General features: G+C 49.3%; 1 protein-coding gene across 1 annotated transcript; it reads right to left on the minus strand.

The window, feature by feature from the left end:
* Nucleotides 1-200: 200 nt before the first annotated feature.
* Nucleotides 201-22761, minus strand: LOC138107670 (TOG array regulator of axonemal microtubules protein 2-like). The gene is made up of 16 exons (XM_069009185.1): nucleotides 22631-22761; nucleotides 21317-21363; nucleotides 19079-19360; nucleotides 17596-17684; nucleotides 16499-16649; nucleotides 15244-15405; nucleotides 13102-13234; nucleotides 12164-12269; nucleotides 11166-11401; nucleotides 9525-9677; nucleotides 8254-8371; nucleotides 7191-7294; nucleotides 5622-5826; nucleotides 4229-4445; nucleotides 2805-2891; nucleotides 201-633 (listed from the first exon to the last, which is right to left on the minus strand). Exons 1-16 carry the CDS (start codon nucleotides 22759-22761, stop codon nucleotides 380-382), a joined length of 2475 nt encoding a protein of 824 aa, XP_068865286.1. The 3' UTR covers nucleotides 201-379.
* Nucleotides 22762-23657: the final 896 nt, after the last annotated feature.

Raw genomic sequence — 23657 nt, forward strand, 5'->3', positions numbered from 1 at the left:
CTCCTGCTCCTCTCCCGGCCCCACAGCTGAGCAGCCCTACAGCTACACGGGGCACTGGGAGCTGCACAGCTCATTGCAGGGGGCACATGCAGGGCAGAACTGTTCCCTGGCAATGTGCCCAGGCTCTCTAGGCTGGCACAAGAGCCTTCCTCCCGCCAGAGAGCGGCCCAGCTCCCGCCTTACCTCTTTGTGAGGCTGAGCCATGCTCAGCCTTCACCTTGTCCTCAATCGGAAGTTGCTTCAGGCACCCCATGCCACGACTAGGAAGGGGGGTGGAGAGAGCGGGGGCAGGTGCACACCCTTCCTTTGCATTCTGTCATTTTTGGCACAGCTAAGAAGTCACATCCGGAGGTGTCCAACTCAGCACTTTGTCATCTTTCTACAGGTCATCGACACTCCACCAGCCCAAAATGTTGGAGAGGTTTTCCTGCACATGCGGAGGCTGGCTGGCAGCATGCTTCCTCAGCTTGGCGCCCATCACCTTGTAGAGGGCGCAGGCAAGCTTGGTGACCACAGTGCAGACATTGGCGCTTCGGACAGGCAGCGCCTTGTTCCCCAGGAAGGACCAGAGCACGGGCAGGGCGTAGCGCTGGACGACTTTGGGGCTCCTGGGATAAACCCATCCCACAAGCGCTGCCGGAAGAGAGACACAAACTTCTTAACCACCAGCCTTAATGCAAACAAGGATCTACCTCTACTTGTGATTTTGGGAGTCTCTCTGGCTAAGATCAGTGAAATAACAGTGAGAGCCTCATGATCCAGAAATGGGCAAAGCAGCTGAACATCCCCGAAACAGAACCACCAAGCTCTCAGGACTAATTTCTCCAAACAGAGCCTTGTACCTGTGGCAGACTTCACACCTTTACTAAATCATTCCACAATTTATTTCTGCATGAACAGTGACTGAAATGTCAAATTGCCGTTTATTTCCATTTAGAAGTTGTCGAAACCCACGCCAAAGATTTTGAAATGCACCATAGAGAGGCAGTTGAGAGATTTCTAATAAAAGGGATGATTCCATTGTTGTGACCTTTGATGTCAAGTGCCAAAAGTCTCATCTGGCTCTTCCCTTTGCTTGGTGGCACACGGCAAAGGGCAGTATTAGACCACACTTGGAAACTCCAGCCCACCAGAGATGGGTGCTGTTTGACAGCTGGATTTGAAACATCAGTGACTAGCCGGTGTCTTTGGCAGAAGGCTTTTGTGGCTTCTAACAAACAGCTGTTTCAAACCTCAGGCTGTCTTAGGTAATTAGCCAGACCCCATTGCCATGGCATTGGAGCATCTCCAAATTTTAATGGCATTTCCCCTCACAATGTTAATGGCATTTTTTCTTACAATGTGCGCTGAAATAGGGGAATAGAGAGAGAAGAATGCTACACAGGGGACAGAAATGTAACCAAAACACAAGTGTTCTCTCCCGCTGTCTCCAAAGCCTGCTCTCTGCTCATTTTCTGAACTGTATCAAACACAGACAAAAATCTACTACCAACAGGCTCCTTGCATGGCAGATCTGGCTGAGAGATCAAAACCTGATATGGTCTGGGGACCATTCTTATTTTCTGACCAGGCAAAATGTTATGTAGTCGCCATTTATTATTCTGTAGTGGAAGAGACTTCATTTTCTCTATGCTGTTAATCCACCAGCAGTCATCAACATTTAAACAGCTCCTGAAAGTACCTAAAACCAATTTTGCTAAGCAGGAAAAGGCTTACGGTACCCATTTTAAAATGGGAGTTCATTTGAGCTTACATGCAATTAAAGACATCGGTCACTACGCAACTTGCGCAGAGAAATCTCAGAGAGATTGCCACTAAATCTCAGAGAGAGCATCTGCTCTTTCTAAAGAAGTCCTAATTCCAGTTGAATTCCTTTATTTGAAAAAGAGATTAAAATAGCTGCAAAACTAAATTCCCTATTCCTGGAGATCTACTTTATTCAAATGCTCTGTAAAGGGCCTTTGACACTCCAATGGCTGAAGGTGCCCTTTTGAGATTCAGAATGAAGACACAAAGTGTATTAAACCTTGCATTTAAAGATGCTGGCATAATTAGCAGTGGATTTAGCCCCAGCTAAAGCAAGGCTATAAATAAAGCAAGGCTGTACACTGTCTTCTCTAGCGTATATTGAGATTATCATTTTTCCATCCCTTGGCTATTGCTGACATAGCAAGCTCCTCTGAGCAATCAATTATCAGCTGCATTTGGAGCATTTTGGGCAGCGCTGACATAGGAAGACCCTGACTGCACACCCTGAAATGCTCAGTCCAATGGCACTTTGACAGCACAGGCAGGGAGCCTCAGCACTCTGCTTCTGCCCCTCTGCCCCCAAAGGCTGCCTTGCACAAAATCCGGGCCTCGTTAGGCTCGTGTGGGCTGAGTTTTGACCTAAGCTGTGACCCCCAGGCACTGCAGGCTTCCACCTCAAAACTTTCCAAGAGCAAAGCAAGAATTCTGTGAGGACAAAACAAATGGATCCCCTGAAACAGCATTTGCCACCATTTCCCCTAAAGGATCAGAGCTGTCCCGGAGCTTCCAAGAGAGGAGCCAGCTTGGGAATTTTTAGCCCCTCCCTTTCCTGGAGGCGGCCCCAGTGAGAGCTCAGCCCCGAGGCCGAGCGCCACCCCCATCTCAGATGCTGCACACCTCTGCAGCAGCCAGGGAAAACCTGCCCAATACACCTTCCATGGGTATTGGGCAGGAGGGACAAGCTCAGCACCTCCTGATTTGGACCTGTCTATTCACTGGCATTCCCTGTAAATTCTGCCTCGGAAGACCTCTTGGCTTAGAAGGGGAGGCCATACCTGAGAGATGCTCCGTGACATCCAGCAGAGCTTGGCCCTTCAGTTCACTCCTTCGGTGGCTGAACTCTTTCATCAGTGATACTTTATCTACAAGGGAAACACACATTTCTGCTCTCTCTTCTGAGGTCATAAGAGAAAGGCCAGTGGGGAGGGAAAGGGCAGGGGCAACTACATTTTGTAAAAGAAAGGAAATTCCTGCCGATTTTTGAATCCTTTTCTTCTTTCCTTCCAGCCTACTTGGGAGGATTTTAAATTCCAAAAGAAAAGCTCTCCTTTCACATTTATAAATCCAAAGTTGTCTGCTGTACCAGGAGCTATGTAAAACATTTCACATCAGGGACCTCAAGAGTTCAATCACATGTAAGCAGTGAAAAGGTTTTGCATCCCAGAGCTTTGCAGAAGTGATCTTCTCCCTCCCCTCTGGAAAAGGGTGAGAAGGCTCCAAAATTCACACATCCATTCCCACCTGAAGGATAAGCTGTTTTTAAATTGCAGGTTACCTGTGTGGATCTAGGGACAAGACACCAAGTTACTCATACAAGAGCTATTACTGTTCAGTGCCTCAGTATCCTGTGGGTTTCTGTAACATCTGTGAAATCAGATCTTGGCAGAGAGACTGGAAAATGAACTGATTTCCCAATACTTGACCGTCGTATGTATTTTAGTTTTCCTTGTGCCTATCTGTTGCGGTTTTGGGGGTCTTGTTTGAGTTTAGACACTGTTGCCTGCATTGTCCTGCAAGCCTCCAGTCCTACCACTCTAATAAGCCAAGGCAAGCTTTTCCTGGAGACAGAACGTGTGTGGGATGAACTGTGTTCCCTCGCAGGGTCACCAGGGCTGGCAGTGACAAAGCAGGCAATCTGCTTCATTGGGAACCACTACAGAGCTACACCCCAGTGTGGGTTTCAGTAGCAGGGTATTATTAAGAGCTCCTTTCCTGCATGAGATACAAAAAGGAGGTCCCAAATGATCTTCATGCAAGCATGCAGTAAAGAACTGATCCTGCTGTCCTAATGAAGCTAATGCCTATAATGTGGAGCCTCCCAGGAGGCTGCTCTGCAGAGGTTCTGATGCACCGGCGTCCCTTCATGCCAACAGCAAAGCTATTCATTTGGGAAGTCAAATGGGGACCAGGAAAACTCCAAACATCCCTTTGGCCCTGAATTCCAGCAAAGCTGTAGTCCAGCACTTCCTCTTCAGACAAGCAGCACAGAGCCAAGGGCTCCTGGGACTTTTGGGAAATGCCGATGCACATTCAGGCCTGTTGGGGGACTGGTGCGTAAGGACTGCACCTGCACAGCTTCTGGTGGATGTCAGCTGGAGGTTTCCACAGACAACAACAGCTGTCAAGGCACTCAGCGTTCTCTTGACTTGCAGAGGCAGAGACACAGTTGAGGAGAGTCCATGCCAGGGCTCAGCCTTACCTAAGTGAGCCATGGATGCTTCCAGCGCTTTCACAGCTGCGGCATAAACCCCGGGGTCCTTTGAGTTTAGGTTGTTTGTTATTCCTTCAACCAAACAGATGATCACCGGGTTTAAGGCATCTTTCAGGACGCCTATGATTTCAGCCAGCACGTCCAGCGCCTTCTGCTTCACTTTCTTGTGCGTATCACCAAGTCTCGGGACAAAATAATCAAAAATCTGTGAAGAGAACAAACAACATGAAAGCTGGATTAAAATGTCCTTGTTTGAGGAAGGGATGTAGAAATGAGCACTCAGCAATGTAAAAGATGAAAGTGATCCTTCCTGTCAGGTCAGCACTTGCTTGCACAATTTTCCTGTGGGCCACTCACTGGAATGGTTGCGCAACCTCATGCTGGTTGAAAGATTTTCATATATTTTGAAGAGGTTTGGGCGGGGACAGAATAGTTCCTATGGTGTTTCTCTCCACATCTAAATCATTAAATTAATCCCATTTATTGATGCAAAACAGTATCTTTGCTTTCCAAGTATGGAACCAGATATTTACAATGCCCGTTTTTCTACACAGTTGTCTCAAGTTCTGAGGGCAGTTATGATTTTGCCAAAACTATGGCTGGAGGAGATCCAGGTTTTGTTCCGTCTGTCTCAGAACCTGTGTCTGGAGAAGTGCAGGGCTCGGATCAACTCTTCCAGGATCCAGACCAATTGTCTACCTAGCAGGTAGACTTCTGAAATTTAATGTGCTGTACCGCTCTCATTAGAGCAGGTTCAGTCCCTTGACAGCCACATTATCAGGCACCATTTTCTGGACAAAGGGAAAAAGCAGCTCCTGGGAGGAGAAGGAAGAGATCTGTCCCTAGCTATTTCCCTCCTTTTCCAAAGAGAAAAAAACGACCCCCCCAAGAAGGGTGAGCACCGTCTTTACCAAGAGGAATAGGGATGCCGATGGAAACGAGTAGCCAGAGTTGTGCCTGTGCAAGACAAGTCGGAGTTTACAGAAGTATCCTTTGAAAAAAATTGGTTTAAACCTGCCCAGCCTGATACTTCTCTTCCCCATCCAAACCCATTTTTTTGTCTAGAGAATAATTGCCACGCTTTCAGTGGCTGCATTCCCTTCACTTAACCCAAGTGGGAGTAGGAGACAGCAGAAGTTACACCAGCAGAAAACTCTGTCCTCATTTGATGAACAACATCAATAGGCACCTGCCAGACAAATATATCTGGACTGAAATAACTTGTCCTGAAGCGTGGAGCTGAATTAAATATTTCAGGGTAAGAGGCACCAGCCTGTCTCACACAGCCAGGATGTAGTGCCAAGACACACTGAATTAACTTTCCTGCTACAGGCTTGGGAAAGGAGCTAAAGGAAAGGAACAATGAAGACACCCTACATACTTGGACAGTGTTAGTGGAGACGAGCTGGGGGCTGGTTTTACACAGGTCTAGGAGGAGTGCCACTCCTTCCATCCGTGTCTTAAACTCCTTGGCTTCCAGGAGATTGTAAAGCTTCTGGAGTGGCTCCGTTTCTTTCACAGCCAGAGGTAACGTGACCTGGGCTTTTGGGCGGCGTAGGAGGCGTTCATCAGAGGTAGACTTCACCCTGGAAAATAAAACCAAATGAGGACCTGTTGGTGATCATACCTTCGGTTAACTGTGAGCAGAACATCTTGCGGAGGTTTCCTAATGATGTGATTTCAAGCTAGAAAATCCTGACCTGAAAAACAACGTGACACCTCATGACAATCATTACAGGAGACAATCTGCAAGCAACATTCTCACCAGTGCTTACTCAGGAAAACCAAGGATGAGATGCATCTCACTTATCTCCAGACAGCTTCCCAGGTACACATGTCGCACTGCTTTGTGAGGAAAGAGAGACGCTATTTCCAAGTTTAAATGCCTCATCATGAGGGAGGTGTGTGTCTTATAATAAGGAAACTCATCCCTCTGGAGAAGTGTCTCTACAGCAGGCATGACAATCTGGAAAAGTAGCTCAGATGCATCTGAACAGATGGATAGGGGCATATCTGAAGGATCCAGAAAATCAGTAACAGGGATAAAAACAGAAGCCAGACATCCCAGCACTACGCTCACATGATTGCTTCCCTAGAGACTAGATCCACAGCCTAACAAACCCACTGGGAACAACTCTCTTGGATCAGCCGGTCTCTTCCATGAGCATGGGAAGATCCTGACTATGCTACTGAGCCATGTGGTCACTCTCCTGCCAGCGCTGACCATGACAGAGCTAAATAAATCCCCTCTGTTATCAGTGGACAACAGGTACAAGTAGCTCTCCCACTGGCAGGAAGAGACAGCAAGGACCAAATTCCTGTCTCAAATGCTGATTGCAGCACAGGGGGAAATAAACCAAACATGCTGCCCATCAAGCAAACGGTATGAAGGACAGGAATGTCAAGACAAAACGTCCACATTGAGACACCTGTTGACCAAAGTTGCTCAGGAACTGGCTTGCTACTTACTACTCATCTTGGTACTGTCTGAGGGTAAGAAAACCATGGTTCAGGAAGGCCAAACCACATGCATGGGAAGTGCTATTTTGGGGAACGGCATCTTGCTTCAAGACTGGGACTTCTCATCAAAACCCCCATCTGAAAAAGACTGCTCTCAGAGGAAAAAAAACCCTGCTTGAATTTACTTGTCCCAAGTGAGGCAGTGGAGACATGGCCCTCTCACAGCCTCCACAGCACTGTCCTTGCCACTGCACTGGATCTTCTGAGCTGCAACCGATGGGTGTCTTTTTGTCGCCCATTTTTTGTGGAAACCCTTCCAGAGAAGTTGTGTTCAGAGTAATGCAGAAGGAGACATATTTTTTGATAGAGCATTTGTAGGGAAAGGAAACAATCTCTGGCACAGGTCATCTCCACCGGAAAGATTTTCCTGAGGAAGAGACATGTAAAGCTTGTCATGTGCTTTGTCACATCTAACTAAAGTGCTCAGTACCGTTTACTAGAAGGCAATGTGGCCTGGGGCTTCTTCGAGCCATCGCTCCTCTTCTTCACAGGCTCCTGGACAGATGGGTGCTCAGCCTTCTGCGTTTCCATCCCCTACAAAGGCATAAAGAAACCCCATGGATCTTTAGAATGTAAAATAGGAAATTACCTGTTTAAAACACAACTTAGAACCAGGATCGCTGCTACCAAGGCTTAGGCAAACATTTCGGAACTTACAGAAGGAAACAGGCCAGAGGTTCAGTGATGCCAACTCTTTGTTTTCAATAGCCCAAGGCAGGTTGTGGCTGCTACCATACTGAGCAGCAGTCTAAAATCCCAAATGCATTACTCTTGAGCATAAATGGGAATAATGCAAACTGGTAGGGAACGAATGTTCTTAAAGGAAGCTGCAGAAAAATTTGGACTCTTTGGAGGTTGGCCCATTGTGTTGGGAGTTGATTTGGTGCCACACTCACTCTCCCTGTTGCTGCACAAAGGCACACTCCCTTCTATAATGTAGGTAAAAAGAATAAAAAAACCTCCAGGCAAACAAATGATTTTCCACTGGATGCTGCTGAATTCACCAAGCTTCTTCCAGCTCCACAGGGCATGACAGCAGGGCAGTATTGCCAGAAGACAGACAGTAATTGTAGTAATTGGGATTGACTGGGACATCTTTTGTATATTTGGAAATTTTCTTGGCACTACTGCTTCCTGTGTCTTTTGCAAAGACTCTGTTATCTCCAGAAGCACTGTTCTCACTTAATTGCGTCACTGGGGGCAGAGTAGGGATAGTGGGGTGGGGGGTTATGCTTAAATGTAAACCCATTTTCTCCTCTTTCCCTTCCCTGTTTGTGGCCGATATTCAAAATATCCAATACTACACTTTTCCCCTAATACTATCTATCAGTTCCTTTGTGCTCTGCAGATGAACAGGTTGAGGATCAACAGTTCGTTCCCAGGAGCAAAAGGATTCGGCAGAAAAGGAATGAGATAAGATTAGGTATGTTTGATCTCATATCAGCAGTGGCAATACTTGCACAAAGGAGACATGTCTCCTACCAAGCACTTACTTTCTTCTTAATTCTTGTCAGAATATCTTCCAGGTCACGGGTGGAAAAAGATTGTTCCAAAAGCCTGTTAAATTTTCGGTGACTCAGCATCATTTTCACCATCTCCTGTCCATAATGCCTAACAAGAAAGAAAGAAAGAAAGGTGAACAAACAAAGGAGGAGTGTTAACAGAATAAGCTGATACCTTAAACTCAGCAGCTGCCATACCTGCATGAGAAGGCATTACCTACTCAGCAAAGAGAGAGATTTACCTCCACTTGTCACTGCACAGTGCTGTCAGCTGAACACAAGAGACAAGAGGCGAACGTGGGGCAACAGAAAATACAATCTCACTCTGAAACTGTGGGTGCGCTTCTGTGGCATCGAAGGATCCCAGGGAACAAGCGAAACACCTCTGCTTTGAGTCAGAGCTTATTAGCAGTGCCTTGCTGCCATTGCACAGTCATTTGCCTTTCTTTAACTGGCAGGGAAGCCAGGACCAAATGCCTCATGCTTGCTTTTGATTATTCTATACCATATGTATGCACAGGGGCAGCTAGTTGCTCATGCGTTCTTGGCAGCTATTAATGGGAATTTAATCCTCAAAGTAAGGGGATTTTGGTGGTTTGGGTTGATTTTGCCACTAGGAAACCACAGTTTTCTTCAAGAAGCAATTTGGAGGTCATTCAGCCCCAGATAACAGCATTATAGAAATCTGCAGAAGAGGTTTAGAAAGACTGAATACATTGGCTAAAGATCCCTGGAATATTTCTAGGAAAGTCTTAAGTTAATGAGAAAGAGATGTATGGGATCCTTCAGTGATGAACATTAGCCAACATTTTGGCTTTGTCTTGTGCACCTAAGGCCAAGCAAAACTGTTTGACTGCCTCATCTGATGGCTCTTTTGATCTCAGGAAAGACTCATTCCAGTCCCAGGAAGCTGGCAATGCTCCCTCTTGCGGGACAACCTCAGGTTCCCCAGCACAGTCATTTCCCCAGACAAGCCAGGGCAGTGGTCACAGCACCAAGCCTGACAGAGCTCAAGAAGCGTTTGGACAATGCTCTCGGGCACATGGAGTGACCCTTGGGGGGCCCTGCGCACGGGCAGGAGCTGGACTCGATGACCCTGATGGGTCCCTTCCAACTCAGCGTATTCCGTGACTCTGTGAACCTCATCCACACAGTGAGGTAACTTAATATTTCCTTTAGCTTCCACTCTTCTGTGGTTTTGCCCTTTACAGCCAGACACCCAACAGTTTTCCTGTTTTAGGAGGGGAAATGAAGATCATTACCTTGTGTCCTCGTGACAGTCCTGAGCAAGCGTCCCTGCCGCGTGCGCCAGCCTCTCAGCCCTGGGCGTTCCTGCGAGCTTCGTGACTCCAGTTTTCTCCATCAAGGACAGGAGGAGTTGGGCCGCGCACTTCCGCACCTGGACGTGGCGGCTCCTGGGAAGAAGAGAGCAAACACTGGGGCACAGGGAGCAGAGGGACACAGCGCAGGCCTTGGCCAGAGCATGCTGTCATTGCTGGGGGAAGGAGGCCTGGATTCTCCCTGACACTTGGGACACCTGTAGAAGGTTCTGTCCTCAGAGAACCACAAAGTTAGCCCTGTACAGAAGGACTGCCTGCAAGCAAGAGCGAGGAACTCAGTCTCCCTGCACTATCTGATACTCAATGTCTTTCCCCAAATTCACTCGGAGAAAGAGGGAAATTAAAGACAAGCCAGGCTGACCCATCAGGGGCCAGCCGCTACACAGACAGCTGCAGCAGGATTGAGGATATTTCCACCCATTTACCCCCAAATCTGCAGACCTTGGGAAAAAAACAAATGCAGGCAAAACACGCTGTGGGACATGAAGTTGCAGAATATCCAGCAATGCAGCCGGTTTCTTCTGTGAGGCTTGGCAAGAGATACATCTGAACGTTTCCCCCTTTTCCAAAGCTGAGGAAAGGGTGGCAGTCAGTTTAGCCAGGTTGTCCTGTTCTAGAGAGTGTCTCTTGGGGACTATCAGGCCCAGCACCAACACTTAAGGCAGCACCTGGTTCAGCTGTCCCATGGCAGTCGGCCTGTGAAGGTGCCTGTACAGTGATTCATCATCTCAAGGCTAACATGAGACATCAGTTTGAATAGAAAGGGGGGCTCTAAGGCCAGGACAGTCATACAAGACTCCTCTTGGCCGGAGCTGCACCTGCTGTGCAGGCTGTGCCACACCCAGCACGTTGTCCCCCATGTGCTCCATGCCCCAGCAAGAACCCTCCTTACTTCTCAAGGGAATGGCATAATGAGGATGCATGGTTTTTCCCAGGGCCTCTGTGGTTAGGGCTGTGAAATATCAAAGAGCGCTCACAGCTGCAGTTGCAATTGTCCCTCTTCCCACAAAACCACAGGGCTCTATCCTTAGCCTTTGCAGGCACTTTCACTTGCCCGCCATTCACCACATCTAGGCAACTCGGACAGACTGGGAGAACTCCAGGAAGCAGCAGCAAGCTGAGTCAGGGGAGGTTGAGGTTGGATATCAGGAAAAAGTTTTTCACCCAGAGGGTGGCTGGGCACTGGAACAGGCTCCCCAGGGCAGTGGTCACAGCACCAAGCCTGAGAGAGCTCAGGAAGCCTTTGGACAACGCTCTCAGGCACATGGTGGGACCCTTGGGGTGTTCTGTGCAAGGCCAGGAGCTGGACTCGATGATCCTGATGGGCCCCTTCCAACTCAGCATATTCTGATTCAGCTCTGTGATTCTGTCAACTAATGGGCTGCACGAGGGCAGAAATAGGTGACAAGAGGAAAGAAGTGAGGTTGATCGGAGAGTCACTGAGTTCACAGAAGATGCAGGATACAGGACCCTTCCCTCCCACCATTCCCATTCTCTCTCTCAGCCCTTCTCCCCCCCACACAATAGAAGGTGAAGAATATCACTAAGACAAGAAGAACCTACTGGACTCCACTGTCCATGAGAGCAGTCATTGCTCGTGCAGGAGTCACATGCTCCACCATGACTCCCAGGGTCTGACTGGCTGCTTTCTGAACAAACTCTGGGGAGTTCCACACCATCTGGAGAAGGACCCGAGCAACCTCATCCACCTCCGAGTCCATGTCCTTCTGCAAGGTCACAAAGAGCTCTCCAAGAGTGACGATTGCACAGTAAGACACCTTTGAGCGAAGGTTGGTCACCTGGGGAAGTCATGAGGGGAAACATAAGAATCACCTTGAAAAGAAAACCAGTTGCCTTAGACAAAAGTCCCAGGAAACGACAACACTTCCAGCTGTGTCCTGGGGAACACAAAAGCACAGGCAGAGCAGAAGAGCACAAGCACAGAAAGGCACTTACTCTGGCACCAACTTGTGCTAGGCCTCAGGCCTGCTTACTGCAGGCCTGAAACATATTATTTCACTTAAAGTGTTCTACTTAACTCTTCTGTAATGTCCACTGCTTTGGTTTTAGGCCCTTTTATTCAAAAAACAAAGAAACAAATTAAAGCAAGGGCTGCTCTCAAACCATAAAGGCACAAGCCATAAAGACAAAGGAGTCATTTACTCCTGTTTGAAAAAGCAACAGCAGCAGTTGAAGCCCTCAGCCAGGAAACAGAAAACACAGGCTCAAGTCTACAGACTAATTGGCAGGGTTGAATCACAGCTTGGGCAGAGATTTGGACTGCAGCAAATAACATAATTGGTGTCTCCGTTTCTGCATTTGCACGTTGCATGATAATGGCAGCTCGCTCCAAGAGGAGAGTGCCCGAGAGTGCCCGACCTAGCAGTAAATAGAGCTACACGTGCACACAGATCCTATAGAGAGCTGACAGACATGAGAAATATAAGGTCTAGAAACAGAAATGAAGGCAGTCCCTGAGCACACAGGGAGATGAACAGGCACATATCTACTCTACACACCGTGTATGAGGCACGGAGGACGATTCAGAACAATGTTCTTACCTCGTTGGTAAGTGCCAAGCAAACCTCACGAAGTCTACAAAGAAGGACTTCTGAGTGGGACTCAGCCAGGTGTTTGATGCTGAAGAGTCCCTTCTCCTTCAGCTCCCTGAAAGGCAAGTACCAAAAAGATTGACTTTCTCTCCACCCAAGAACTAGGCAGCACCCTCTGAAATTACCAGGCTGGTGGCTCAGTCAAACAAAGGGAGGTGCTTTTCAGGCAGTACTTGATGAAATCGTGGCACTCGCTGCCACAGGTTGCTGTGGCTGTCAAAAGCATACACAAATCCAAGAGGCAAACAGAGGGGTTTCAGAGTCTTCGTTTGTGGCCGTTTAACAAGGCAGCCTTTCTGAAGTCTCTGGCACATGAAGTCCCTATGTCCTTCCTGGAAGCTGTGAGACCGTGCCATGCTGCTGTTTCTTGTCACCTCCCTGTGACTCTATGGCACAACTCAGTGCATTTCTCAGAAAGAAGAACTCCCTGTAGCTGCTCCTGGGACTCACATGCGGAAGGTCACAGGCAGACCCCGACTCCTGCCACTGCTGCCAGCAGTGGGGCCAGAGACAAATCTTACTCAGTCCCACTGCAACCCGAGGCACCCAAATCTCTACACTCCAAACTGCTGCCATCCTGCTTCTGGCTTCAGCCAGCAAATCATCTTGTCCCACAGCTTTCTCTCTTCCCTCAAGATTTCCTTTGCAGCTCCACAGAGCAGCAGGCAAAGCGAGGAAACAGCACGGACCTGCTGCAGCTGGAGCACTGCTGCAGAGCAAGGCCAAGAAAAGGCTGCTCTCAAATCTTTATCCTCTCTCTGCTCTGGAGTGGTTTCACTGGTGCCCCTCGGCCCTCTGGGCTGTTGGGGCTCAGAGGCACTAGCAAGATACTCTCCTCACCTACCTTAACGCTAAGAGGGAGAAAGAGGGAACGGGGCCTTTCTTACCAGTCATCGCTGCTGAGCAAGGAGAGTGCCTCGAGCAAGGACTGCTGTGGCTCCAAAGAGGCTCCGTCCTTCTGCCCCTTCCCACGGAGCGGCTCCTCTCGGCGCTCGGCACCAGTGGCCGTCTGCGGGGTCACTGTAAGGAGAGGGTCAGCCCTGAGCGCTGCAGCCCCGGGCAAGGCACCCCGCCATGGAGCGGCCTGCAGCCCCATCTCCCAGCCAGGCTTCCATGAGGTACAAACTGGCACTGGCTCAGAGAATTCCCTGCTCTCTGGCTCCTTGCTTTCTCCCAGCCCCCCCCAGCTGGGCACAGCTCCTTGGCTAAACCTGACAATTGCCCACACAGCGCCAGCTCCCGAGTGCCACAGGTACCACAGCCAGCGGCACCTTCCTGAGGCCGCAGAGCTCCCACTCCCTGTGAGACAGTGCCCACCAGCAGGACTTGCTACCCCAGGAGGGACCCCTCAGCTGCCTCTCTTGTCTCAGCACCCTGATTTCCCCGAGCCCTGAGGACAGAGGCACCCTGCAACTCCCTGAGGAAAGACCTGCAGCTGCCTCGTGACAGCACCAAGCCGAGCCTGAACAACCGAGCCCTGCTGGGCCCGGCTGAATCCCCTCAGAGCAACTACCAGGGAACAGCGATACCTGACCCTTCACACCTCACAGCGCCTCTGTTCCCATTGACTTCAACTGCTCTAGACAGAGGGCAGCTGAGTGCACTTACATTTCAGCCTGCTATTGAGAAGGGAGTAGTTCATGGAGTTTGTTCTTTCTAAGCATCAGGAATCTTTACTATTTCGGTAAAGTACACACTGGCTGTATTTCAAAGATGCTGAGGTGAAATTTGTTTGCCATCAAATGGACTTGTGTGCACACTGTGCAAGCCTAAGCTTTCTCTTATGGAAAAATGGAATCTCTAGCCCAGATGGTTGATAAAAAAGCCTTCCAAATGCAAATTGATGATATGAATACCTAAAGACAGATGCAATTTGTGGGCAGATGAACTCTCTTGATAGTCAGTTTACAAGGTATGAGAAAATTCAGACGATAAATCCATTTCTTATGAAACCCATTTGTCATCAAAAGGACTGTTCATCATAAATTTCATGTCATGCACTCAACAGGTCATTTTCTAATGTGTACATGGAAACATCTGAGCTGTCTCAAATGATGGAGTTTAAATATTGCACAGAATCTAGAATATTCAGATGGGAGCTAATCTGGCTGTCACTGATGTAGCCCTGTCACTGCCATCAGTGGTGTCACTGCAGCAGGATGTCGATGTACACATCTATATTCAAAATGAATGGGGAGCCACGTCAGGCTAGTTCTGGTCAATTGTGACCATGGAAGTAGCATCACTAGAAAAGAGCACTCAAAGTATCATTCCTAGCTCCCTTCTTCTTATCTCACCCTACTCAGGATCATAGCACAGGCAGGCTGCCCTCAAAGGAGAGGCAAGAGCCACTAGGGACTATGTGCTGTGTATTCACGGCGGGCAGCAAACAGCCTGGGAGCACCAGGCAGCCCCTCCTGGCTGTCACCTGCTACACAGGCCGCTGTATTTGGGTGGGGTGACACAGGAGGCGCTGCTTGTTCCCTCTTGGCATTGCAGGCCGTGGGATGGCAGCAGCGAGAAGCCATTGGGCACTTCTGGGAGCAGCAGCACGGCTGCACCAAGTGGCTGACTGCCATGCAGAGACAACCCTTGCTGGGAGAGCAGGAAAGCTGGCTGCAGAGCCGGACAGCAGCACAGGCAGAGGGCCAAGATGGAGAGCGGACAGTTGATCGTGGTGGTACTCGGAGGTGCACAGTGAGCACACCCTGCCAGACTGCCCCGAGCTCATCCCTGCAGTTACAGCTGCCTCCTGGCACCAGTGCTGTAGTTTGGTCTATCAGGATGGGCAAAAGCCAGAGCTTAGGTCTTTACCACTACTTTATGCAGCTCAGCTTTCCAATGGATCTCTAAGAACCAAGTGCTCCAGTACTGCCGAGCTGGAGTAACTCAAGAGTAGATTTGCTGTCCATTCTCAGCACAGGCTATGAACCCAAGATCCCAGCTGTGGTGGCTGAGGCAGGAGGCGGTTTGCGCTCCTTGTGCAAGGAAAACCGGTGCAGGAAAAAGCTGCTGTGGAGCAGGCTTACCTGAGGAGTTGCGTGGGAAGCTGCCGTCTCCATGGATGATGGGCTTATTGGGCAGTAAGGGCACATTGTCCTGCTTCCTCAAGACCTTCTCCTTCAAGGCACTACCAGGGTGTTTTCTCTGCACACTGGAAGCTGTGCCATTGACAGGCAGTAGGCTAAAGCCTGCAGGGACCAAAGAGGAGCTTGGGAGTGGAGGCTGACAATGGAAAGGCCCAGAAAACTTGCTGGAGCTGGGTAACGTCTCTTTGTTATCCCAACGAACTTCAAGTATAACAGTGGCACAGTACCATGGGAAAGTGATCACAGAATCACAGACTCCTAGAAGAGTTTGGGTCTGAAGGCACCTTTTACCACCATCTAGTCCAGCTCCCATGAGCAGGGACATCTTCAGCTAGAGCAGGTTCCTCAGGGCCCCATCTAACACGGCCTTGAACACCTTCAAGGATCGATCAACAACAGCTTCTCGGGCCAAACTCTTCCAGTGTTTCATCCCCTTCATTATAAAAAAGTTCTTCCTAATATCTAATCGAAATCTACCCTCTTCTGGTTTCAAACCAAATTGCAGGGATGCTTCCCTGAAGAAACAAGGAAACCCCAGTATTGCTTTTCTTTTGTTTCCCTGTTTCAGAAGCTGGCTGGGGAAGTTCCCAAAAGAAAGCGCAGATAACCTTGCGTGATGCCCTCGGGCTGAGTGCTGCCTCCTGAGGTCCCTGCTGCTGCCCTGGGGCAGCGCACACAGCACTGCAGTCAGAGCCCCTCAGCCGGGATTCAGTCGGGAACGCTGCTTGCTCCTGGGGCTACAACAGAAGCACTGGCTCGGGGCTTCAGCACAGCTCTACAGCGCCAGCTCCTCAGCAGGGAGTGGTGGGAGAAGGGTCTCTGGGGTTTTCATTAGAAGGAGTTGAATTTTGTTTCTTCCAGGTTGCACCTTGGTTGAAAAGCATTCTTTTGGACCCACTTTTCCTGGAGGCTGCTAGCCAGGAGAGAGTCTGAAGCCCCAGTGTACTTTGCAAGACAGAATTTTACACTCTGAAGGACTTCAGAGGGGAAGGTGGGAAGCTGATATTCTGTTACTGACTCAGTGAGGCCCTGGGCAAGACACTTCATGCCTCTCCATTTTTCTTTGGGGACTGGAAATACATCCTATGCAAACTCCCACTTGGATGCGAGTGTAACAGCCCTCCAGTCTGAGGGCAACACTGTGCAGAGGGCAAGCGAGTGATCAGAAAGGACCCCAGGTGTAGCAACCACTTACTTGCTGCAGCTGCATCCCCGGGGTCAACTGTCTGTGGAAGCAGCTGCAAGGACGTTTCCTTTTCTCTCTTTGTCTTGATCTCTGTCTCCAAAGGCCCCATTGGATTCCGCTCTAAGTTCCTTTGAGCCAAAATGCACAATGCAGCACGGATCTACATGCAATGGGAATGCATCAGAGACTGTAAGCAGAGACACACAAACCAGACACAACATCTCATCAGGAGCACAGAGTCCATCGAGTTCCACAGTCCTTGATGCAGCTCCATGTACATTCCAATGGTTCCTGAAGAATGTCTCCTGTCCTCACCTTGGCAATTACACACAGTGAGGTGGAACGCTTTATTGCCATAACCTTCCACTGCTCCAAGGTACTGTTTCTCCGCCTATGTCAAGAGGCCCTGCTTGAAGCAAGAAAATCACAGGAGTGCTCCAAGACAGATGAAGAGCCCACATGACCGGTGGGCAGGCAGTTCCCTTCCTACATGGCAGGAAGAATAAAAACCATGTGCAATACGCAGCAAGGAGGGGTAATTAGCTGTTGCTTAACACTCATGGCCAGGAATTGCAGCAGTTTCTCACTTCTGGCTTCTGAAGGACTCAGCTGCTCTCGGAGATCGTGAGGCCAAAAAGAGGAGTCACGTGAAAACAAGTTGCAGAAACATTGATGATAATGTGCGGAAAAATTGAGAATGAGAGGGCTGTGAGATACAGCAAGAAAGGTAACCAGGAAAAATCAAAGTCTCCCATTTTATTTTGCAGCCTTGCTTACACTCAGCATTAGAATCCTTGCTTCTGTGCTTCCGAGGATGCACTTTGCCCACATTCACTGATGTGTAGCTTGCTCTGCCATTCAGAACTTCTCTACAAGGGCCTTTGCACATAAAGAATGCTTCTGGCATGACCTTAGCACCATCTCCAAACCAGTGACCTTGCCACCACTGGAAATAGCCAAGCAATTGCTCTGGAGCTGTCAAATATATTCCCAAGAGAATCCCCATCCCCCAAGAGTGGAAGATTATGATTTTCAGGGACATTTTGGGCCAAACACTAAACAGTCACTGGAAAGGAAGTCTGCTCATCCCTGTCCTTATCCCTCACCTTTTGAAAGCCATCCTTCAGGGCTTCGGCATTCGTAAGGCCAGCACCGGTGGGGTGATCCGTCTCCTTGGCCTGGCTCAGTGGGAGGCCTGTTAATGGAAGCAAAGGTTCCTGTAAATCTCTGGCACACTTCAAGCCCCCAACAGCGCCACGCTGGGCAACAGGCAAGACAGCTTCCAGACTGCGGAGCTCTGATAAGGCCCAGAGATTGTGTCTGAGAGCAGCAAGGTACATATGCCTAGAACCTCTCCCAATGGATGGGCTACTGCCACAGTGCACTGGCAGCAGACATGGCATTGCTCTGTTGGCCAGCAGAGTGAAACCTCCTGCATGATGAAGGCCTCATCCCTGGGTGCTGGAGAGCCGCTGTGTTTGATAGAGAAGGGCAGAGACGGAGCTTGCTCCTGACAGAGATTCTTATCTGCCCTAATTCATGCTGATTTTAGTACACATCTTCTTCCTGGGTCCTAAAAGAACTCCTGGGTTCTAATACCTGTAAGCATTTAGATCAATATTTTCTTCTCTTTGTGGCAATATTTTAGAGGACATGAAAAGAAAAGCTTAGGATTGCAGGAGTGTTAGCCAAACGTGAATTGTGTTCTTGAAACGGGATCATTTGCTTTCCCCGAGGATTTTCATTCTAAACTGTGTGAGATTGGGCCACTTTCAGGCCAGTCTGACTAAAGGCTGATTTTCCTAATGGAAGTGGAACAATGTAACTCGTTCTGAAATACTCCCCAACAGAGCCCTTAAAACTCAGAGGATGAGTCACTCTTTACATGGCTTCACAGAGGATAAAATCCCGTGGCAGCAAAGTAGCAAAAAACCAATGTCTTAAATCAGGATTTTTTTCCCTGCAAAATGGTCAGCTTAATAATAAAAAAGAGTTAGATATGGGCTTTGAGGAAGGAGGGCTATTCTGGATTGGGGGCAAGGCCTCGGAAGGTAAGAGCATCTGGGAAGTTAACAGGGAAAAACTACTGACTCCAGGGTAACCTCCTTGGGAGCAGTGCAGTCAGTCCCAAGTGCAAAGTGGAGACACAAAATGTAACAGAGGCCACAATGCCAACATAAAGTATCTGAAGCTACACTATTTCATTGGAGAGATTCCCAGGTAACTTCTAAAGAGCTGCACAGGGAAACACGCTCCTGCCAGCAGCCACTTGAGGCAGACCAGGGAGACACCCTGACCCACTTCCAGAGAGCCAGCACAGGAACAGCCTGGCCTCTGGGCTGCCCTGGGACAGCAGGGAGCCCAGAGCCCTGTGCTTTCCAGGAATGGCTCAGCTGCACACGCACCCTCCTGCTCCTCTCCCGGCCCCACAGCTGAGCAGCCCTACAGCTACACGGGGCACTGGGAGCTGCACAGCTCATTGCAGGGGGCACATGCAGGGCAGAACTGTTCCCTGGCAATGTGCCCAGGCTCTCTAGGCTGGCACAAGAGCCTTCCTCCCGCCAGAGAGCGGCCCAGCTCCCGCCTTACCTCTTTGTGAGGCTGAGCCATGCTCAGCCTTCACCGTGTCCTCCCTGGCAGTGACCCCGGGGGCAGCGCTGCTCAGCTGCCCCTGCCGGGGCTCCTGGGCCAAGGCCCCCTGAGCAGGCTGCGAGCGGAGACCTGCACTGCCAAGGCCGGGCTTCCGCACGTCAGTTGGCACCAAGCCGAAAAGTTCAGCCAGGTCCCTTGGGAACAGAGGCATCCCAGGTCCTATCACACACCATGAATTTTTTTTCTTCCTCTGGGCTTTTGTTGTAGACTCAGAAGAAGCTGTAGATCAGGTACAAGGGAAGAAGTGAGTTAGTTGAACTCCCACCTTTACAATCACCACAACTAATGGGTGAGGCACTCGAGGGGTGTTTTAATATTGAGAAGATCGCTTTGTTTTTATTTTTCATGAGACTAGCATCACTATAATTGGTCTGAACTCTATGGAGCTGGCAGGACAGGAGAGAGACATTCCACTACTTTGCTTCTGTGCTGCTCATGGCTCATCCACTAGTTGGGGATCCCTTTCCTTCCAAACAGTTGGCAACCCACAGGGGGGTCTCTAGAATTTGACAATTCCACCTAGGAAGTAATTGCTTTCCAAAGCCAGTTTTCAAGGCCTTTGTTTCTGTAACTCCCCCTCAGTTCTCGGCTGGGTTTTGTTGGTGGTTTTTATTTCTCTTTACAACAAAGGCAGTGCTGGGACACAAACAATGGCACCACGTGTTAGAAGCTGCAGAAGATTTGCAATCAAAATTAGATGTCCCCAGTATTCAAGCAGCCCATATCTGTAGGGAGCACATTGTTCATGCAAACGTTCCAGCTTTTCTCTGCTTTGTTGCTCCAGGGGTTTATTCCCTGCTTTCTCCCCTGTGGAGACACCCAAACCCAACATAAACATGACCTGCCTCAAAACATTTCTGATCTTCGCTAATCCTGACAATTCAAAATTTTCTTAATGGAAATGGCAGGGGCAGGTTAATCTGAAATGCTCTCCAACGGAGCTTTTAAAACTCAGAGAACTAATCATTCTGTACAGGCCTCCACCGATGATAAAATCATGTGACAGCAGGGCAGTAAAAAGGAATAACTGTCTTAAATCAGGATTTTTTTCCCCTGTAGAATGGTCAGCACAATTATAAAAGCGTAACAGGTAAGCTTTAATGAGATAGCTCATTTCTAGTGCAGAATTAATCCAGCTAAAATGCCACCTTACATACTCAGCAATACTTCTCCCCAGATGCATTCAGCATTCCAGCTGCATATCAGCAATTACGGAGTCATTCCAAAGGGGCCTTGCCAAGGATTTGGCAGAACTAACCCTGAGGCAAGGGACCAGTGGATCTGATCCCTTTTTCTGCATCAGCAAAATTGTTCCTTCAAATCTCACCTCTCCTATCATTCCACGCCCAGAGATGGCAAAGGAACAACACCACTGTCATTGAGGCTTTGAACTTGAAAGCAGGGGCTGACACACATGCACCAGACACTGCATTTTGTCTGGCACAACTCTTCTTGTCAGGGCTCAGGCAAGGCAGGGAGGGGGGACAGGGCAGAAGCCATCTCCTCCCCCAGCCTCAGCCTGCACTACTGACACGGGCAGAGAGAGTCGGGGAAGAGATTTGCCATCGTGAACCTGCCATAGGTGGCTTTAGGCCTGTGCTGTCAGAGGATGACAAACTCTGATCCTGCATAGGCTGCATCCATTTGGAAGTCTCCTTCCCCTTAATTGGAACATTAACAAGGCCTTTCTGTCTAAGGAGGTTTCCCTATTTCTCCCCATGCAAAACCAGGCAATGTCCATGAATCTCCTTCAGATCGCAAAGGCTTCAGCACAGAAACTGCCCCAAGGGAAGGTGTCCTCCTTCAAAGGCAGGAGGAAGGAGTGGGAACATTTCTCCTTTCATGCTAAATGTCTTTTTTTCTCTACTAATTATGACCTTAGAAAGGGTGCAGGGAGACGAAAGGCATGTGCAGGATGGAGAGGAATGTTTTCTTTTCTTGTGGCACATTTCCCGAGCCCCAAGGTACCAGTGCAGCTCCTGGAGTAATTTTCGCTGCACCACCGGAGCACACTCCCAGTGACCAGGCTCTGGGAGAGTCCACTGAGCCCATCAAGGAATTGAAAGGGATTCGAAGAAATTTAAAGCAGGATGGTTTTCAACCCAAATGTCCCAATGCCACCCCTGGATCAGCATTCCAATGGTCATTTTAGGGACAGACATGCCCTGTACCTACTTGCATGTTCAGAGTTCTTCTCTTTGCTTCTGCTGCTGGATCTTGGCCTTGAGAAAATGGAGGACAAAAGAACATATGAGCAGGTAGAAAGAGAAGGGCATGGAATGTGTGTAGCAACAAAGGAGGCAAACCTTCTTAGCATGGTCCCCCTGATGAAGGAGGAAATGCAACACATAAACCCAACTGCAAAACTGCAAACCAACCCAACTGCAAACCCAATTGCAAAGCTGATGAATTGTCCTTAAGCTTTCAGTTGCTGGAGTCCCACAGAGCTTGCCAAGCTCTGGCTGAAACACAGCAGTCATTCTTCAACTTGCATCAGACCTGCCCAGTTCTCTCCTTTTGGAGCCAAGTGGCTCCTACAGCCTCTGTGAAGCAGCAAGAGCTGCTGAGCTGAGACACAAGTCTGTATGGAGGGCAGCTACTTTTGTTCTCCTGACAAAGCTTGACTTTGCCTGCTCATGCCTTACACTGGTGACAGTCTCGGGCTACATGGGGTCATAGCACTGCTCTCTCCTGAGAATGACAGTACACCTGCTTGCTCTTTCAAGGACAAAAAGGCCTTTTCCAACTCAGCTGCTAGGTAAGGATACTCAGATTGCACTTTAAAAGCCCTACGGATGCTTTTCAATTGCATCTTCTGTGACTCCTTCCTTATCCTTGTCACTAGGATAAGCTTGACAGCTACATTTTCTCACACCTATATCCAAGCTAATATCTTTGCATCAGGTACAGTCCTGTAACTCTTCTCTAGCACCTTGCCCTCTTTGATCTTAAGCCCAGATCGAAATACTAGACATCGATCAGATTATACATCTGTACCCCAAGTTTTATCTGGGCTCTGGTTTCACGGTGGAGGCCCAGGCACAGAGAAGTCACGCCTGACATTTACAGAAGCAGCACCTGAATTTGCAGACACCTCCTCAGTAGCCAATATTTGCCCTGCCATATTCTCATGGCTGCAGAAGTTGACAGTCAAGGATCACAGTATTCAAAGAACTGCAGTATCCAGATCCATGCAATACAGTTCCCAAATGACACCACAAACATCATAGAGGGAATCAGCAGCCAAGTCCAGCAGAGGACCTGTTCTGAGGAGCTCTTAAGCCCTGCCTCCTCTTCCCCACAACCACCTCTGCTCTTAGGGCATATGGTGTTGGGTTTGCCATTGCGCTGGATCACCACAGATGGGCAAAATGGGGAATACACGGAGGTTTGCCTAAATACATGGGAGAGATGACTGTGGAAAATAACCTCACAAGACTGAAAGAGCGAGAGGAACAGCACACTGGAGCAGCAGACACCTTGGCTTACCTCATCTCCGGGGACTCCTGGAAATCCAGCTGCAGAGAGCTTGGGACAGACGCTGCCGCACTGCTCACAGGGGGACTCACTGCCTTGCGTATTGGGGGGATCAAAGGTGGTCCCAATGACCCCTTCTTCATATCCCCACCGCTGGAAAACAGCAAGGAAGCCTGCAAAGAGTAGAACACAGTACTCCTCAGATCAAGCATCCAGCCTTGCCCCCATTCATGCCTGAACACATTTAGCCATGCTGTTAGCTGGGACCTGGCAGAAATGTCAAACTTATGGAGCAGCTTGGTCTAGGACAGGGAATGGAAAGGGAAGTGGTGAGTGAGAGACCATGTCCCACATTTGCCACTTCTATCCCTGTGCTCACTTCTCTGGAAATAAGGCTGGATTGCCAGCTGGCATCCACATGTTTGGCACCAAGATGTTCTGTGGTGCCACTGCTTCCACTGGCCTTTTGGATCGTATGGGAATGGGCTTGGATCCCTGTCCCTAAAGCACCTAACAGCCAGTGCTGATCTCCAGCCAAGCCCCCACAAAGCCATTCTGCAGGATGTCCAAACCTGCTTTTCTCAAGCCCCTCCTTTCTGCTGCTGCTTCCCTTCCCTCGTACAGTTCCCCAGCAGCCTTTGAGCCCCGATGCTGCTGAGCTCTGGGGATGCTCGGTGCTCTCCAGCTCCCACACATCCATCATCTCAGGCTCACTGGCATTTAGGAAGTTCCACAGAGCTCCCTGCCCTGCTGCTCTCTGGAAGGCCTCTGCCGGCCCAAGTTGCTCCAGGGCCCCCATGCCATGTCCAGCAAGGTGGGTGGAGGCAGCAGGGGCAGATGCACACCCTTCCTTAATATCCCATTGCCCCTGGCACAGCTAAAGAGCCAAACCAGGCCCTGTTCAAACTTCAGCGGAAGGATCACTTCCTGTCAGGGATACGCTGGGCCCTTTCTCAGCAAGGCTGGAATCAAGTACACAAGCCTTGGGTTGGACATTCTGTTTACCAAAGCTGTTGTTCATCCGCCTCCTCCTGCACCC

Source organism: Aphelocoma coerulescens, chromosome 3 (genome assembly GCF_041296385.1).
Source record: "Aphelocoma coerulescens isolate FSJ_1873_10779 chromosome 3, UR_Acoe_1.0, whole genome shotgun sequence".
Classification (NCBI taxonomy): Eukaryota; Metazoa; Chordata; class Aves; order Passeriformes; family Corvidae; genus Aphelocoma; species Aphelocoma coerulescens.